Raw genomic sequence first — 18,512 nt, forward strand, 5'->3', positions numbered from 1 at the left:
CAACATTTAAATCCTTTTATAATATATTTTTATGAAGTTTATTGTATCTTCAACTTTTTCAAAATGAAAAATTGTATTTAAATTCTGTATCAAATCATGTAGGATTAACTTTTTACTTAATATTTTGTTAAGTTTTTGATATAGATTCTTCCAGTTTTTTTTTTAAATGTTTTTGGAATTTTTAGATTGGTTATAACAAATTTATTTTTTTTATAAAAGATAACCTCTCTATGTTTGACTATTAGGAGTTGTCTTTACTACCGAATTAGAACTAATATAATTTGAGTCTCATTAAACACATTACTTAGTTAAATAATTTTTTTTTTTTTTTTTTTTTTTTTTTTTTAATGATAAGATGGGAAGTGATGATGGAATACATTGGAGCCACCGAGTTGAAGTAACATTTGATGGAGTTCCAATTAGTAATGGCATTGTTTCCATTTCATTCTAAGTTTCGCCGTGGATGCTGACCCTTACGGCACTACAAGAACGGCAAGTTCTCGCCCTACTGGATCGACACCTCCCAGCCGAAATCTGTCGCAGCTATCAAATCCCGCCACCCCAATGTCAAAAGCCCTTGCTAGCCTCTCGGTTGGACCTCGGCGACAAGTCCTTCGTTGGTAAGTTGAATATTAACTCGGAATACTAAAATATTTTCTTTTATACATATTGTTGATGTGCCATTTTTGGCACCAACTATTACACGTGCATAACATTGATTGGTCGAGACACACGTGATTATGGTAAAATGTGAGAGTAAATGCAATGAGAGCATTTTAAAGTGGTTCAGATGCTAAGTCGCAAGTCCTACTCCACTGATTTTATTAATATAATGGGTCGGTCGCAACAGCGACTGACTTACAAATGATTGGTAAAGAAAAGTAAATACAAAGACAGAGAGAGAGAGCTAATCTCCAGTGTAAAATAGTTGAATCCCCCTAATGAATGGGTCTTCCTCTTTCTATAGTGAGGTAACGCAAGTAATCATCAGTAAATCCTAGGTTGGTGTGAATATCAGGATTAATCCGGCTTTATGTCACGCTCCTATCTTTCAACTGATTTCACGCGATTTGGAGTAGGAAAAGGGACACGTGGATAAATAGTTAAATTAAAATTAATAGATTAATAATTAGATAAATAATACTTTATATAGACATTATTATCGAACCTACTAACCTTACCTATTATTTACATGCAACAGGTACAACCCAAAGGATCCAGACCGGGATTTCAAATGCATTTCATCCCTCAAATCCATAACAAAGACATACCATCTTGATGGCATCGCATCGACTATGAAACTTCCCCAAAAAAACATATCATCCTTCGCCTACTGCATCGGCGACTCATCACCCTCTTGAAGAACCCATCCGTGATTTCCGTGCCACAATCGCCCCATTTCACACCACCGTTCCGCACTACGTCGACTCTTTAACAAATATGATGCCGTAATCGACTACGTCAACTACCAGTTCTACACCGACAAGGTCAAGAATCCGGAGGGTTCTTGAAGACGTTTGCGCTGCGGGCTGAGCATTTGATAGGGCCAAACTGTTGCCGAGCTATGAGGTGAACGGGGAGGGATTCAGGAGATGGGTTCTTTGAGGCTTTGAGATTGTTGGAGGCAAAAGGGTTTGATGTTAATGGAGTTATGATCTTCTCGGCTGATGCTCTATGGTAAGGGTATTATTATGAAAGAAATCTCAGGCTTTCTTGCTCAACTCTACTCGAGTTTGACGAGAATCTTGAAGATTATCGGATGCGGAGGTTCTGAAATTTTTAAAATACGGACGAAGTTTTCTTGTATCTCTAACATCATTGGAAAGCTCTTTATCCTCACCGCGTCAGGGCGTGCAAGTTCATGCTTTCTCTATGTCGTGTTCATTGCGACGGGATGAACAGTTGAAAACTATTAAAAAATAAAATATAGTAGAATTTAATGGCTTAATTTTTTATAATATAAATGATTGTTTATGAAAGAATTGAAGATGGTGATTTAGAACTTATATTGGGAAAGTATTGATTAACCATTACATGAGTGCTTTTAAGTGTTTTTTTTTTTTTTTTTTTTTTAATTACTTGAGTTTCAGCGTAACATCATATCATAACTTTTGTTTCATCACCACTCCTTAACTTTTAATCACTCTTCAATGTCAATCTCTACCAAACAAATCGTGTCAGCTTTAAATATTTAGTCACAATGTATGTTCAATTGCTAATATGAACAAAAGAACAAACCCCTAAAAAATGGATATAGCAGTTACCTAAATAACCAGACATAGTTGAACCAAATATCACAAGGCTATCAAGAATAAACTGTATATTGTACATTGATGGAGTCAAGAGTTAATCCTGTGTGAGTACTCAGGATCCCCTCTGTTCCCTTCAGGTTTCCACGCATACCTAATAACGCCCTGCTCCAACCAGAAGCCATCACAAGCTGCCTCTCTAACTGCACATTGGCCTTCCTATATCCAGTTCCTCTCGGCTTCCTTCAACTTCTGAAAAATTTGAACAAAACAAAACCGATTAAACATCCATATACACCAAACATATGGTAAAAGAACAACAATTTCAACAATCTAATCTTATTCTCAAAATATTTAATTCACCATCCTTCCTACAACCGAGGATTGTTAATAACAGTCCCTAGCTGTACATGTGACGTGTAATTGCTTTGAACTTTTAACCATCACAAGTTTTACTCCATTACGGAACATCTCTCAGTAAACCTCCAGCATGGTATGAGTAACAATAAATATCCATTCTAGCAAATGCGCATAATCAACAATACCGGTAACGTTACTAGTACTGTCCGTTACCGGCAACCAATTTAGAAAAAATATTGTTATAGTAATTTGTCTTTAATAAGCTGATACTTCCTTATCCCGACATTGGACTCTCCAGCCCCTTAATTTCCCCCTCTTTTTAAGTGTATAATGATAGTAATTAACCCCAGTATATTCATAACTATGGAGAGAATGGTGAAAACTGTAGATTTTGTCATTACTACTTTTCCTTGTAATTGTTTCTTTATATAGTGAACAAATCTTTGTCAAGTGTCATGGATCCCACGTCGAAAGAAAAATGGGGGGTTTTGGGTTTATAGGGGGAGTTTCTCTATCTAATAGATTAGCATTTTGGGTGTGAAACTCTCAACATGTAACAAGTGATATCAAAGCCGAATCAAATTCGTTTTTTGGTGTCCTACAAGCGCCTACACAGAGAGACTCTACATGTGATTGGTGGTCTACTCGAAGGTAAGGGGACAGGCGGCACGGGCCCCACCTTGATGAGGGCATACATTCTTAATTTAAATGAATGTAATCTAACAAATTTAATGAGAAATTAGTCAATAGCAATAATGTTAGATGTACAAAAGTTTTTATACAAAAATAGTTAACGAAGATGATAAGGAGTAAATATAAAAGTCCAACTCATCATTTACTTTTCCATTAATTTTAAACATAATTTTAGTTTAACAAATATTAGAAAAGTGAGTTAGATATTTAATAAAAAAAATTATGATTATTCTTAAATGTTGGCATATATGTAATTTAAGATTAATATTTAAATTTAGGACTATATATATAACGGAAGGACGGATAGATGAATGCAAAATGTTAAAATATATATAACAGAAGGATGGATTTTCCTTCGTATTACAACTGTGGTGTTTATATATTTTAAATTTTGCATAAAAAAATCTTCCCCACCATTAGTGGATTCGATTGTCTCGTGAACGTTACCCTGGAAGAAGACCTTTTTTTTTTTTTTTTTCGCATAATTTTTTGAAATTTTTAGATTGGTTATAACAATTTTATTTTTTTATGAAGAATAACCTTTCTATGTTTGACTATGGTTGTCTACTTGTCTTTACTACCGAAGCAGATCTAATATTTTGGTCTCATTACACATTACTTAGTTAAATAATTTTTTTTTTTTTTTTTTTTTGGTTTGAATGACCAAGATGGGAAGGTGAGGATGGAATACATTGGAGCCACCGGAGTTGAAGTACATTTGATGGAGTTCCAATTATAAGTCATTATCTTTTTATGCTTCATTTATTTCAATTGATATTGTTATAATATTGTTAATTGAATTTTAGTTATCTGACGATATTCTCCTCAGATCCTCTCAAAACTCCCCTTTCGCAGCGTAACGCTAACTCGCTGTTTTCAAACGCTGGTTGAATCTTCGGTCAGCTTTTACCCTCACTCAGGGTGTTGGATTGGGAATTTCTTGAAGCCGGTAGGTTGATTTTAAGATTCCCAAATTTGACCGATGTTGATATATTTGATAAGTGCGTCTCTTGTTTCGCCTAGAAATTCTGTTGAGTCATTATTTTGCTCTGTGTCCATGTTGGTTCTTGGGTTACAAGGTTTTATGAGCATAACATGTTGTTACCTGTTGAAGGCTAGCAAATCTTGCTAGTGGGTGCACGAATTTGAGTAGACTTGTGGTGGTTGGAGCTAACGAGTTGGATTGTTGAGTGTAGCTGAAGAGTGTTTGACTTTGCAAGAATTGAGCTGCACAAGTGTAGTGATAATGTGTTGCGTGGAATTGCTGCATGTGAGAATTTTCAAATCTTAAAATTGGTTGGACATTTGGATGGGTTTTACAGCTTATTGGTTTCGGATATTGGTTGACAATTTTGGCTCAAGGGTGTAAGAGATTGGTTAAGCTTGAGCTTAGTATTCGAGAGTAGTTTTGATGGGATAAAGCAATGGGCAGTGTTGTCAAATGCTTGGGGAATTGACGTTTGTTGATCATAGGATGGATGGTGGGTGGATGGCTGCTCTTTCATAAGTGAGAATTTAAAGACTTTTGAGGTTTGTTTCATGTAAAAGGATGGATCCTAGTCCAGGGCCGGATGAGTATTTGGGTTACTGTCTGGCTCTTGAATGTTGCATTTGCAAAAGTGTCAGTTGAGGTAAGAAGAATGTGAGACTGCTGTTCAGGGTGTAAGAAGCTGTTAGGGAAGTTATGTTTCAGGATTGTTGGGGATTGGATAATGATATCTTCAGTTTTGCAAGTGTTTTCAGGTAATGGTTTCTCTTATCTGTTTTTTACTTTTGTTGCCGTGCTTCCGAGCTGTGGATTTCCAAATATATTGTTAGGTATCTAATACCACTATGCAATTTCTTATTTTAGTTAATGTTATCAGGAAAATGGAAGTTGAAAGGATCACAAATCATCAGTGTATAACAGCGTAATCCTATGTAGTGACATGCAGAATAACTGAATACATCCTATACTGAACCTTTCAGAATATCTAAGTCTGTCTTTTGGGTGCATTATTGCAATAACAATCATTTTTGAGAAGTAGATCCTTGTACTTACGGAGATTTGTTGTTGTCACTGAAACATTTGTTGTTTATATATGGTAGAGTACTACCATTGGACTACTTCAAGTGAATTGAATGTGTGATTTTAGTGTTAGAAGGTTAAATCTAATGGTTGTTTGACAATCTTTGTTTAGTTTTCAATACTTTAGGGATATGTTAGTGAAGATCCAGATAAGCTACATATCAGAGTTGTTTGATGGAATGTTATTGATGTTGCTTTCACTGCAGGAGAGTAAAGTTTTATCTTTAAAGGATGCTCACTGCTAACAACAGAAGAAATGTGAGAGTGCTGTTCAGGGTGTGAAGCTTGTTAGGGAAGTTATGTTTCAGATTGTTGGGATTGGATAATGATATCTTCAGTTTTGGAAGTGTTTTCAGGTAATGGGTTCTCTTCATCTGTTTGTTTACTTTTGTTGCCGTCTTCCGAGTGGTGGATTTCCATATATAGTGTTAGGTTTCTATACACTATGCAATTTCTTATTTTAGTTAATGTTATCACGATGGAAGTTGAAAGGTCGCAAAATCATCAGTGTATAACAACATAATCTATGTAGTGACATGAAGATTATCTGAATAAATCAACATGAACGCTTTTAGGAATATCTAAGTCTGTGTCTTTTTGGGCTGACATTATTACATTAACATCAATTTTTAGAAGTGATCCTTGTACTACGAGAGATTTGATGTTGTCACTGAACAATTTGGGTGTGTTTGGTTTTATTTTGGATATGATTTTTGGAATAATATTGGATAGTTGAATAGGGTTTGATTACGAGAATAAGATTTGAAAATATGTGTTTGGTAGAATTTTTACCTTGATATTTGTGTTGAATATTTGATTGATATATTTTTTTATAAATGATTTATTAATATAATATTTGGGTGGATTTTGTTAAAATAATGTATATTATATATATACTTTCAATTTACATTTTAATATTTAGTGTGGAACAAGATAAATGGGCGGTGGTTCACAGTGAATATTAGTGTGGGATAGATCTGCTGCTGTGAGTGGTTCACGGTGGATATTATTATGGGACAGATCTGGTGGTGGGGGTTCACAGTGAATTTAGTGTGGGACAGATCTGCTGCTGTGGGTGGTTCATGGTGAATATGTGTTTGGTGGTGCGATGGAGAAGAAGTTGTGTGCTTTGTTTATTTGCAGGTGGAGAAGAAGTTGGATGGAAGAAGAAGAAGTTTGTAAACGTGGTGAAGCAGTGATGCAGCGAAGAAGATGAGAAAATAAAAAAAATGAGAGAGAGAAAACAAAAGCTGCAAAAAGTCAAACGTCAATAACATGATGCAGTGAAGAAGATAGCAAATGAAAAAGAGAAAAAGAAGCTGCAAAAAGTTGCTACGGTCAATATATTGTCAGGATCGTTTTTCAGGATTCAATTGTGTGATAATGACCAAACACTATTCAATAATCGGTTTCAGAATATGAAAATAATAATAAACCAAACGCGCCCTTGTTGTTTATACATGGAAAAGGAATTGATTATGAATGAACATTAGCGCTACTTTGTAATTGCAGTCTGTCGCACTATAATGAAGCAGTTGAGCTTGAAATTGATAACCTGTAGCTGAGTTTAAAATAACAATACCATGTAATTATGATAGAGTACTACCATCGACTATCTCAAATGAATTTGAATGTGTGATTTTAGTGTTGAAGATTAAATCTAATGGTTGTTTGACATTCTTTGTTTAGTTTTCAATACTTTAGGGACATGTTAGCGAGATCTAGATAAGCTACATATCAGAGTTGTTTGATTGAATGTTTATTGATGATGCTTTCATTGCAGGGAGTAAAGTTTTTATCTTTAAGATGCTCACTGCCAACAACAGAAGGTCTGGAATATGTGATTCTCCTGGACAGAGCTTGAAAATCTGAGGGTGATGTCAGTAAGAACATAAGGATGGTTAAGTCTCTCCTGCACTTTCAACCTTGTTCTCTACCCTTAAAGAGCTGAATGGAGGCCAGACACCAAATCTCTTCTTGCTTCAAGTCTATGGGAACTGGCAGGGATAAAAAGGTGGTAAATTTTTCAAGAAGACTAATGCCCCTAATAGTCACCTAAAAAGATTGATTTGCAGTGTTTCCCAACCACAACCCCCATGAAGCAACATTACTCTTCGAATGGTATCGATCCATTGTAACCACTCTTGTTTATTTAGGCAGTTAACTTCATGTTGACAAAGGCAAATTTTTCCTCGGCCTCCCCCTTGTCATGTGATGCCACCCAAAGCTGAAGTATCATGAATTCGCAAGCCCTGTTCAGCCTTTTTCAGTTCAGATTAGATTGCGGATATCATGCTCATTTCAATGTCATGTGCAGGCTCTCTAAGGGTGTTTGAGTGTTATTGATGTTTCTAAATGTTTACATATACTATTTCTAAGACTCTGATTAGAATGGAGTATCTGTGTAGAGTTATTATCTGACTGTAAAATATATTGTACTTCACTATCTGAAATCAATCTATTGTTGCTATCCCATATACAATAGTTACATTATTACCTCTTTTTTCATTATTCACGTTTTTGCTTTTATCTTTCTGGCGCTGGTGAGTTATGATATTATGAAAGCAGGGTGAATCGACAGTTGGAATATTGTGTTGCTGCAGAAATTACAGTTTTTATACTTTGATTAATTTTTTAGTAGAATTTGAAAATAATCAAAACTATAAATAAAACAAGACAACGAATTCGAATGAAATTTCAAGAAACTGTGTACTTGGCTATTATAGAAACTAACAATTAAAAGAGATCCGATTAAATGCCCTTTAAAAACAAAAAATTATACAAAAAGAAGTTTCTGAGTTGAGTGAGAATCTTCAACTTCAAAACAAATCATTAACGATGGAGTACTGCAATAATTCTGTTGATCTGATACAGATACTATTGCTGAAGCATATTCATCGTTATAAACTCCGTCTCATCTCAAGTTGTAATTGTTGTTGCACCATGGTGGTGATGGGGTGGTTGTACTTGTGCCGGCAGTACTGCGAGTGGTAGTGGTTCAGAATCCGCTTCTTGAACCTTATTCCTTTCTTCTTCTTTGCAAAATCCACTTCTTGACACTTTCCCCTCTTCTTCTTCTTCGAGCTTTTTTCGTTCTTTCTTTACGGAACCACGTAATCGCTAGTTGATTTGGACCCAGAAAGACGAATCCAGACTATATTCGTGCATGATCCATCCACCGTGCTGATAGGAGTCTTTGTTTTCGTACCGAAATCTCTTCTTAGTCCCAATCCTCATATTGTCTATTACTATTCCTCACCGCCACTTCTCCCTGCCATGTCCCTGTTCCAACACTATCGATTTTTGAACCTTTGAAGTCTTTTTCTTCAATTGGTGAAGAAGTACAAACTTGATCATCACGTTTCCGTCCCAGCCGTTGTTTAAGAATTCCAAATCTGCAGGTTCTTCAGAACCATTAGATCATATTGTGGAATTAAATACAATCCAGAAATGGATTGGTTCGCTATCTTGTTGCAAAGATAGAACCCACCAATTCGCAGTCCGTGGATCGAAAACGTAGCCAACGGGAGGAGAAACGGAACTGCTTCCATAGTTTTCTTGTTACGACGCACAAGAGAGAAGTTAACTACTTGCACAGTTAAACACCCAATATGAAAGAAAGAAGTGGAGAGTTTTATCAGAGCAGGCGTTGGCGTTATTTATTAACGAAGGGGTCTCCTAAAATCGGAGAAATCAGCTTCTAGTTTGGTTTCTTGTAACCCAAGTAATTTTAAAATTAAGGAAAGAAGAGCCGTTATAACCCCGCAATTCTTAGGAATTAAAAAAAGTTCCGTTGGAGCCTACCGCGGGGGTTTTGAAAGTTAGTTACGCTAGAGCTTCGGTTTTATTAATTAAAGGAAAAGAAGTTACCGTTGGAACCCCTTCGAGACTAGAGAGTGATTTTTAGAGATCAAACGCGAGAAACTGTCTGGAAAGGCCGAGAAATCAAGAAGCGAAGCAAGAAAGAGATAGTACCTTTGCCACCATTTGTGAGTTTATATCTCAAACCACAGAAATTTCTGATTTCTTCTAAACCTTTCGTTTGGAAGTGTTATTAGGTGGTGTGAAATTGCTTTAGAGAATGGTTTTTGCTTTCCATTGAGTACTAATATGTTTGGTTTTAAAAAATGTTGATGCATAGTTTTAATAACCAATTAAATGCACTGGAAATTGAGCTGACTCAGAAGACACACGTATACGGGATATTGAACTGAACAGAAGATGAATACAGTGTTTAAAGTGGTTCGGATGCTTAAATAAGCGAATCCTACGTCCAATGGTATGGTATTAATATATGAGATCAGATCGCGTTCAACGAGCTAACTTACAAGAGATTGCAAAGAGAGAAGAGAGCGTATATAGTATTTTCAGAGAGAAATTAGATAATCCCACAAACAGGAGAGGATCTCTCTATTTATAGTGGGATGAATTGAGGTAATGATTACAAATCAGAATGGGTCAGATTGCCATGTAAACTTCATTGCGTCCTGTTGTTTACCTGCTCAGGGGATTTACTCGACGTTTGCAGGGATTGGACACTGAATCTCTTCCAACCTGGCGCACACCCACTACATTGGCAGGAGTATGCGCTTGCATCAGCGTGCGACGTGACTGCGTCTGATGGTTGCTGGACTTACCTAAGCTCTGACCGTTGATGCTGACAGAACTCTACGTCACCCTATTTTTTTAGGTATAACAAAGAAAATTTTAGAAATGAACCCTAGATTTGAAGATTTTTTGTTTTTAGGGTTTTAAGATAACCATCACTTTACATCGACTAAGCCCAGAGAATTATGATTGGTTCTGAGAAAATCATGGAAGGAAAACAAAACAAAATGAACTAAGAGTTTTCTTCATGGGACATTCCTCAATTTTGGGTTAATAGTTTTGGCTCTTTCTGTTTTTTCTTTTTTTTATTTATTCAATAACTAAGCTAAAGCTTAAAATCTGATAAACTATTATTAGTTTCCAAGATGAATCAATTATGATCTCTTTAAAATTAATCTCTTTATTGAATAAAATTTTGGGATTTTTTAATTTAATATGTATTTTTTTTTATCCTAATGTTCAAATGCTCATTGACGTCAAGCTGTTTAAAGGAATCCGTGTTGAAGAGATTTAATTGAATACTATAAATCCTAAATTCCTAAATCGAAAAATAATACGAACAAATAACACAAAATAACTACACACACAACACAAAATTTATATGGTTCACTTCCGTAGAGATGCTACGCTCTCTACTTGCCGCTGGAAAATTTCACTATGAAGAAAAAAATACAAGAATTTCTCAAGTCTATAAATTGGCTCACTCACTAAACCCTATTTGATGGCTCCATTCGGAACATGATTTTTTCTCTATTCAATTTGTGATATCAACTCTAGGACTTAATCCATTTTTATAGGTAATATAAGAAACACATTCCTATAGCACTCAAATCTTATATCCTAATAAGAATTATATTTTAATTCTAATACAATTATAATCCTATTTCATTTGTATTTCTATAAAAAATAATAATAATAATAATTTTACTTAAATACAAATTAGGAAAACTCTGTCCTAATCCAACTCTAATTGGTATTCAATTTGGCTCCGCGATTCAAGAACCCGCGGGTAACGCGAATTTATTCATTAACTGGTAATCTCTGATTTTTTGTTTTTTGTTTTTTCTTCTCGCTCTCTCTGAAAGTGTAATGGCGATACGAAAGAACCCAAAGAGACTACAATGTTTGAAGAAGAAAGCAAGGAGTTGAGTATTCTTTGCGACATTAGCGTCCTTTCATTTGCAAAAATATCGACGCATCTTCCACTTCCAATTCCTTTGATTCCTGGCCTGAAGATTCAAAATCTTGTTTGGAATTGATTGACGAGTACAAGAAACCATCAGCCAAGAATGGTGGTTCTTCTTTTGGTTCTGTTTCTGTACTGGGGAAGAGGAGAGACTGAGGAGCGACACCGCGGATTTTGTTGACTTGGTCAAAAAGAAAGGGAAAAAAATTGACACCCAGATGGTGGATTTTCTTGAATTGGCGGACAAGTGAAAGCCGGTGTTAAGAATCTTGGATATGGTGAGTTAATTCAACTACTTTCTAGAGTTGATCAGGCTAAGATGGTGTTAATCAACGGCTCCGATTTGTAGCCAAGAATTTGACTTGGTTTATGATAATGAGGGTGTGGGTTCTTTTGCTGGTTTTGATTTAGCTTCTGGGAATGTTGGTCCGAGTTCTAGAGATGCTTTGGTTTAGTTTCTGGAAATGTTGTTTCTGATGGTCTGAGCTTTCTTGAATGTGTGATCTAGTGTCTGGGAATGTGTTTTATGATTATGGGGCAGAGAATGGTCAAGATTGTGATGTGAATGTGTTGATATAAAAAATTGAGGCATGGCTTAATGATAATCAAGAATTTGATAAGGAGTCTCTAATACTGAGTTTTATTCTTCTCTTGAGGAGGATTGTTAGACCTTACAAGGAAGCAATCAAGGTCCTGTAAGTGTTGATGACTTGGAGGGAGATGATCAACAAGAATGCCAGGCACAAAATCCATCAATTCCAACAATTTGAAATTCTGGAAATTTCAGATGATGAAGTTCTGGATTTCTAATCTTTTGAGGAGATGAAGCGTCAGCCATTACAAGCAGCAGTCAAGATCATGTACTTATCGATAACTTGGAGGAAGATCATCAAGAGGAATGTCAGGCTGAAAATTCGGTCGATTCCCTGGTCAGTATTGAAATTGTGGAAATTTCGGATATTTCAGAAGATGAATTGTGGAAATTTCGGATACTTCAGATAATGAAGATGAAGATGAGGAGATTGAATTGATTCCTCAGCCAGTCATGGCTATTGTTTGATTTCTTTGATCAACTTCAACACAGTCTATCAGACCAGATCATGTATTAGGATTGACGGACTGAGATTTTTTTTATTTTATTTTTATAGATCTTAAAATTCTCTCATTCAATGAATAATATAACTCATTGTTATCCCCTTGTTTTATAGTCCTTCTTTGTGCTCTTTTTCTTCTATTTGTAGCCTGTAAACTATCTGCTGAATATCATTTTAGTCTATTAAATTAATTTAAATTTAATTGAATTTGAATTGGAGAAAAATGATGTTGTCATTAACCCTAATTAGTTTGAATTCGGGAAAAAAAGGTGCAAATAAAAACCAAATTAAGCAAGGCTATATATTAATATTAATGGATGATATAATGATGTATATATAATAGGAATATTGATCAATTTGATAAGGGCTAATGGTCATTCCCAAATTGTATATTCTCTATAGTCCCATTTTAAGCCTATAAAAAACCAATTAAGTGAGGCCCATATCCTAATAGCTAATCGGCCCAAAAACAGCCTAGAAAAATTTCAGGGTTTGTATTTCAGGGAAAATGAAATAGGATTTGATTAAGGCAAGTGAAATTTAAATTTCGGGATTATGAAAAAAATAAAAATAAACCTTTTTTAAAATTTTGGGAAAATTGACATGGCAGCTCATAACATGGCAGATGAAGTGGCAACCATGACCACTACGTCTGATGTAAAGAGTGGTGTTCACATAGTATTATTGTTAAATAATAGAAGTCATCGGAAACATGTTAGAAGGCCATCAAAAGAATTAGAGTTATATTGTTATTCAAATGGTTGAACAATAATCACCAAGTCTATGATGTCAAATTTTGTTCTCGACATCATTGACACTTTCTTTATATTATTTATTTATTATCATCGATGATTTGTCAATGATGGTGATGGTCGCATGGGATGCAACACGTGTTTTTTAATTTTATTTTGAAAAAAATAAAAATCAATATTATTTTTAAGATTTTGGAGAGAATTTAATTTTATGAAATCTCTGAGCGTAACATGGACGCCAGTCCATGTATTTTGGACGGCCGTCCTAGTAGATGGACTGGCGTCCATGTAGTTTGGACGGCCGTCCCTAGTAGATGGACGCCAGTCCATATACTAGGGACGGACGTCCATATTTACATTATATTAAAAAAAAAAATTAATAATAAAAAAATTTTACAAACTGGGGACGGCCGTCCATCATTTAGGGACGGCCGTCCCTAAAATTTGGACGGTCGTCCTGATAATTTGGACGGTCGTCCTCATAGAGATGGACGGCCGTCCTTCTAATTTGGACGGCCGTGCCGGTCCATATAGAGGGACGGCCGTCCAAATTATCAGGACGGCCGTCCATATCTATGGACGGCCGTCCAACATATTATATAGAATGGACGCCCGTCCTCCTAATTTGGACGGCCGTCCCCCTTATGTCTGTTTTCAATCGGTGCAACGTGGCGGCTTCCACGTTTTCGGTGCAATTTTTCGGTGCAAGTTTTCGGTGGGTATAGCATTTTTGAAAAAATAAATATTGAAGACTAGATACATGTTAGGAAGGCTGATACGATTCACTAAACAAAACAAACACCCTTCATTCGGCCCAGCTCCATTAACTGGAGAATATTATGTTTTGGAGTTAACTTGTCCTAAGTTCCATATTGTACTTTTTGGAAACAAACCATGATAGAGAGTTGTCTCTTTCTAATTATTGTGTTTTATCTTTCGTGTACTTATTGAGGTCGATTGAGTGATGAATTACGGAGTTAAAAGACAAAAGGATCTTGAGTTCAAGTTGTAACAAGGGCAAAGGGTGGCCACTGGCCATCGGCCACCAATTACCATACCCAAAAAAAGGTGGTTGAAGCATTAGTCTTTGATCTTAACTCACTCAATTCCATCTAAGAAACATACTAAAGGTCATCCAATGAATTAGAGATAAATGATATATCATTATTCAAATAGGTCGACAACAAGTTTGATGATGACAACAATACATTTTATCTTCTCGTTAGTCGTTATCATTTGACAACTTCTTTTAATACACATACATATAATGTTTTAATACACATACGTATAATGTTTTTCAATGTTATTTATTAATTATCATCGTTGATGGATAAATACGATCAACAGCTAATGATGCCAAAGATTTGATAAAACACAATGGTGGTGAATGGTTGCGTGGGATGCAATAAGTGTTTTATAATTTTAATTTTTTTTTTTTTTAAATATCGATATTACTTTCTAAGATCTATAAAGTTATTTGTAATTTTATAAAAATTCAGGAGCTTTAGGGGCTTTCAATCGCCCTTCGTAGTTTGGTTTATGATTGTAATTTGGAGTGATGAAATGGGCCGGGTTAAGCCCAAATGCTACTAGTTTAGTTACAAAACCTAAATCGGGTCTCAATTCCTAGAAGCACACATAATGATTTAAATTTTAAAAGATGAAGTGATTTTTAACTGTCATTTAATTGATCTTCAACCCCACAACTAAGTACACCTCTTCTATAATTAAAAATATTCTATTCAAACCATATTTAATACCAAAAATAAAGCTCTAAACTTAATTAGGTTTATTTTCAAGCTTAATTAGGTTTTTTGTTTTACATCATTTGTTTTTTACACTTTTATTCCCCCAATTTCCGAATTTCAACTTATTTTCTCTTCTTCATATTTAGATTTATCTCATTATGTGTTTCATAATTTTAGTATTATATTTTTCATCAAACAAACAAATATTTAAAATAAAATAAAATGTTTCAATGATTACAAAATTAGGGGATTAGGTTATGAAAATTTAGGATTAGGGTTTGTGTAAGATTAAATGTTAAAATTAAAAATAAAAACATAAAATAGAATATGAGTGTTTTTAGAAATTATAATGTTATTTCTAGTAATTGAAATCAAGATTAAAATATTGTGACATGCGTTGATTAGACCCAAAACAATTAAGAATTGTTTCTAAGAGACCTTAATTTGTTTTTTCTTCAATTCTATCCCTAATTATTTTTTCTATCCCATCTTTAATTCTTCTTCTTTCCTACCTATACCACCACTTAACAACTGTCGATGGCACGTAAGGCCAAATCTGGCCTCGCAAGACAACCATGACATGACACAAGGCCAACGGGCAACAAGACCTGATCTAGCCTTGTACCAATCCAGTGGCATTAGGAGGTCGTTTTTCAACTTCAACAACGTTGATTTCTGGGTTGTGGGGGAGGAGGTGAATTTGTTAGGTTTTAGAGTTAAGAGGGGTAAAGAAAAGAGATTTCAAGGTTAAAAGGGTAAAATCGGCATTTTATATTTTGACAGATTATTGTTAACTACTTTAATAAAATGGGGGATAGACTCCTATTTCTGTACTAATTTTCTACGAATTTTTAAAAACCTCAGAGGATTTTCATAAATAACCCAAAACACTATTTACATATTTTTACTTCAACTTTTATCATTATAAATTTATAATCCTGTCAAATTTGATGGTGTCATAGGTTTTGTGCCTTCTTCGATCGGCAAATTCTCCAAGACTGCCATTTGTCACCATTTCATTTGCACCCATTAGCCACACGCCGCATCCCCGCCCACCAAAATCTCCGCCATGAAGCTTCAAAAAGCTAGCCATAGACGGCTGAAAATGATGCTCATTTTCGTCGTCCAAATTAAACCACCAAATAAACTTTGAAATTGTCACAAAAATGCGTCTACTCATCACAAAAGCATAGTAATTAGTTAACAACAAAATTAATTTTGGCCGGCTTGGTTTACCTTTTACTCAAAAATTAATAAATCAATTATATATAAATAAATCAACATTCAACATTTGAGTCTTACAATGAAAGAAGAAACTAAGATGATGAAGCTTCGGAATTTCTTTCTCTTTGTTGCAGCAGTTCTCGCACTCTCCTATGGCGTGTTTTGTGGTAAGTATTTAAAAAATGCGTTTGATATGTTATTTAAAAATATTTTTTTCTATTTTCTTTTAATTTTGAGGATTGCACTCCCAAATTTTTTGTACAACATTTAAATTCCTTTTATAAATATATTTTTATGAAGTTTATTGTATCTTCAACTTTTTCAAAATGAAAAATTGTATTTAAATTCTGTATCAAATCATGTAGGATTAACTTTTTACTTTAATATTTATGTTAAGTTTTTGATATAGATTCTTTGAGTTTTTTTTTTTTGTGCATAAATGTTTTTGAAATTTTTAGATTGGTTATAACAAATTTATTTTTTTTCATAAAAAGATAACCTTTCTATGTTTGACCGTTAGGAGTTGTCTTTACTACCGAATTAGAACTAATATAATTTGAGTCTCATTAAACACGTTACTTCGTTAAATAATTTTTTTTTTTTTTTTTCAATGACTAAGATGGGAAGGTGATGATGGAATACATTGGAGCCACCGGAGTTGAAGTAACATTTGATGGAGTTCCAATTAGTAATGGCATTGATTTCCATTTCATTCTAAGTTTCGCCGTGGATGCTGACCCTTACGGCAACTACAAGAACGGCAAGTTCTCGCCCTACTGGATCGACACCCTCACGCCGAAATCTGTCGCAGCCATCAAATCCCGTCACCCCAATGTCAAAGCCCTTGCTAGCCTCTCGGGTTGGAGCCTCGGCGACAAAGTCCTTCGTTGGTTAGTTGCATATTAACTTGGAATACATAATATTATTTATACATATTATATTTTTAAGTTAATTTATATATAGTTAAATTAATAATTAATATATAAATAATTAAATAAATAATAACTTATATAGACATTATTATCGAAACCTAACCTTACCTAATTATTTACATGCAATAGGTACAAACCAAAGGATCCAGAAGCCTGGATTTCAAATGCATTTTCATCCCTCAAATCCATAGCAAAGACATACCATCTTGATGGCATCGACATCGACTATGAAAACTTCCCCAAAAAAAACACATCATCCTTCGCCTACTGCATCGGCGAACTCATCACCCTCTTGAAGAACCAATCCGTGATTTCCGTGGCCACAATCGCCCCATTTCACACCACCGTTCCGCACTACGTCGAGCTCTTTAACAAATATGGTGCCGTAATCGACTACGTCAACTACCAGTTCTACACCGACAAGGTCAAGAATCCGGGAGGGTTCTTGAAGACGTTTGNTTAATAATTAGATAAATAATAACTTTATATAGACATTATTATCGAAACCTAACCTTACCTAATTATTTACATGCAACAGGTACAACCCAAAGGATCCAGAAGCCTGGATTTCAAATGCATTTTCATCCCTCAAATCCATAACAAAGACATACCATCTTGATGGCATCGACATCGACTATGAAAACTTCCCCAAAAAAAACATATCATCCTTCGCCTACTGCATCGGCGAACTCATCACCCTCTTGAAGAACCAATCCGTGATTTCCGTGGCCACAATCGCCCCATTTCACACCACCGTTCCGCACTACGTCGAGCTCTTTAACAAATATGATGCCGTAATCGACTACGTCAACTACCAGTTCTACACCGACAAGGTCAAGAATCCGGGAGGGTTCTTGAAGACGTTTGTGCTGTGGGCTGAGCAGTTTGATAGGGCCAAACTGTTGCCGAGCTATGAGGTGAACGGGAGAGGGATTCAGGGAGATGGGTTCTTTGAGGCTTTGAGATTGTTGGAGGCAAAAGGGTTTGATGTTAATGGAGTTATGATCTTCTCGGCTGATGCTTCTATGGATAATGGGTATTATTATGAGAAGAAATCTCAGGCTTTCTTGCTCAACTCTACTCGAGTTTGACGAGAATCTTGAAGATTATCGGATGCGGAGGTTCTGAAAATTTTAAAATACGGACGAAGTTTTCTTGTATCTCTAACATCATTGGAAAGCTCTTTATCCTCGACCGCGTCAGGGCGTGCAAGTTCATGCATTCTCTATGTCGGTGTTCATTGCGACGGGATGAACAGTTGAAAACTATTAAAAAATAAAATTATAGTAGAATTTAATGGCTTAATTTTTTATAATATAGAATGATTGTTTATGAAAGAATTGAAGATGGTGATTTTAGAACTTATATTGGGAAAGTATTGAGTTAACCATTACATGGATGCTTTTAAGGTGTTTTTTTTTTTTTTTTTTTTTTAATTACTTGAGTGTTCAGACCCTGTAACATCATATCATAACTTTTGTTTCATCACCATCTCCTTAACTTTTAATCACTCTTCAATGTCAATCTCTACCAAACAAATCGTGTACAGCTTTAAATATTTAGTCACACAATGTATGTTCAATTGCTATATATGAACA

At 35.1% G+C, this 18,512-nt stretch overlaps 1 protein-coding gene and 2 pseudogenes across 1 annotated transcript; all 3 read left to right on the top strand.

Moving 5' to 3' along the window:
• Window positions 1-365: 365 nt before the first annotated feature.
• On the top strand, window positions 366-1,737 carry LOC116139264 (annotated as a pseudogene).
• Window positions 1,738-4,168: 2,431 nt separating this feature from the next.
• On the top strand, window positions 4,169-7,242 carry LOC116139265 (annotated as a pseudogene).
• Window positions 7,243-16,073: 8,831 nt separating this feature from the next.
• LOC116139236 (chitinase 2-like) lies at window positions 16,074-18,204 on the top strand. Its single transcript, XM_031424908.1, has 3 exons — window positions 16,074-16,149; window positions 16,602-16,872; window positions 17,453-18,204. Exons 1-3 carry the CDS (start codon window positions 16,080-16,082, stop codon window positions 18,003-18,005), a joined length of 894 nt encoding a protein of 297 aa, XP_031280768.1. The 5' UTR covers window positions 16,074-16,079; the 3' UTR covers window positions 18,006-18,204.
• The last annotated feature ends 308 nt before the right edge of the window (window positions 18,205-18,512 follow it).

Source organism: Pistacia vera, unplaced genomic scaffold (genome assembly GCF_008641045.1).
Source record: "Pistacia vera cultivar Batoury unplaced genomic scaffold, PisVer_v2 Contig35, whole genome shotgun sequence".
Classification (NCBI taxonomy): Eukaryota; Viridiplantae; Streptophyta; class Magnoliopsida; order Sapindales; family Anacardiaceae; genus Pistacia; species Pistacia vera.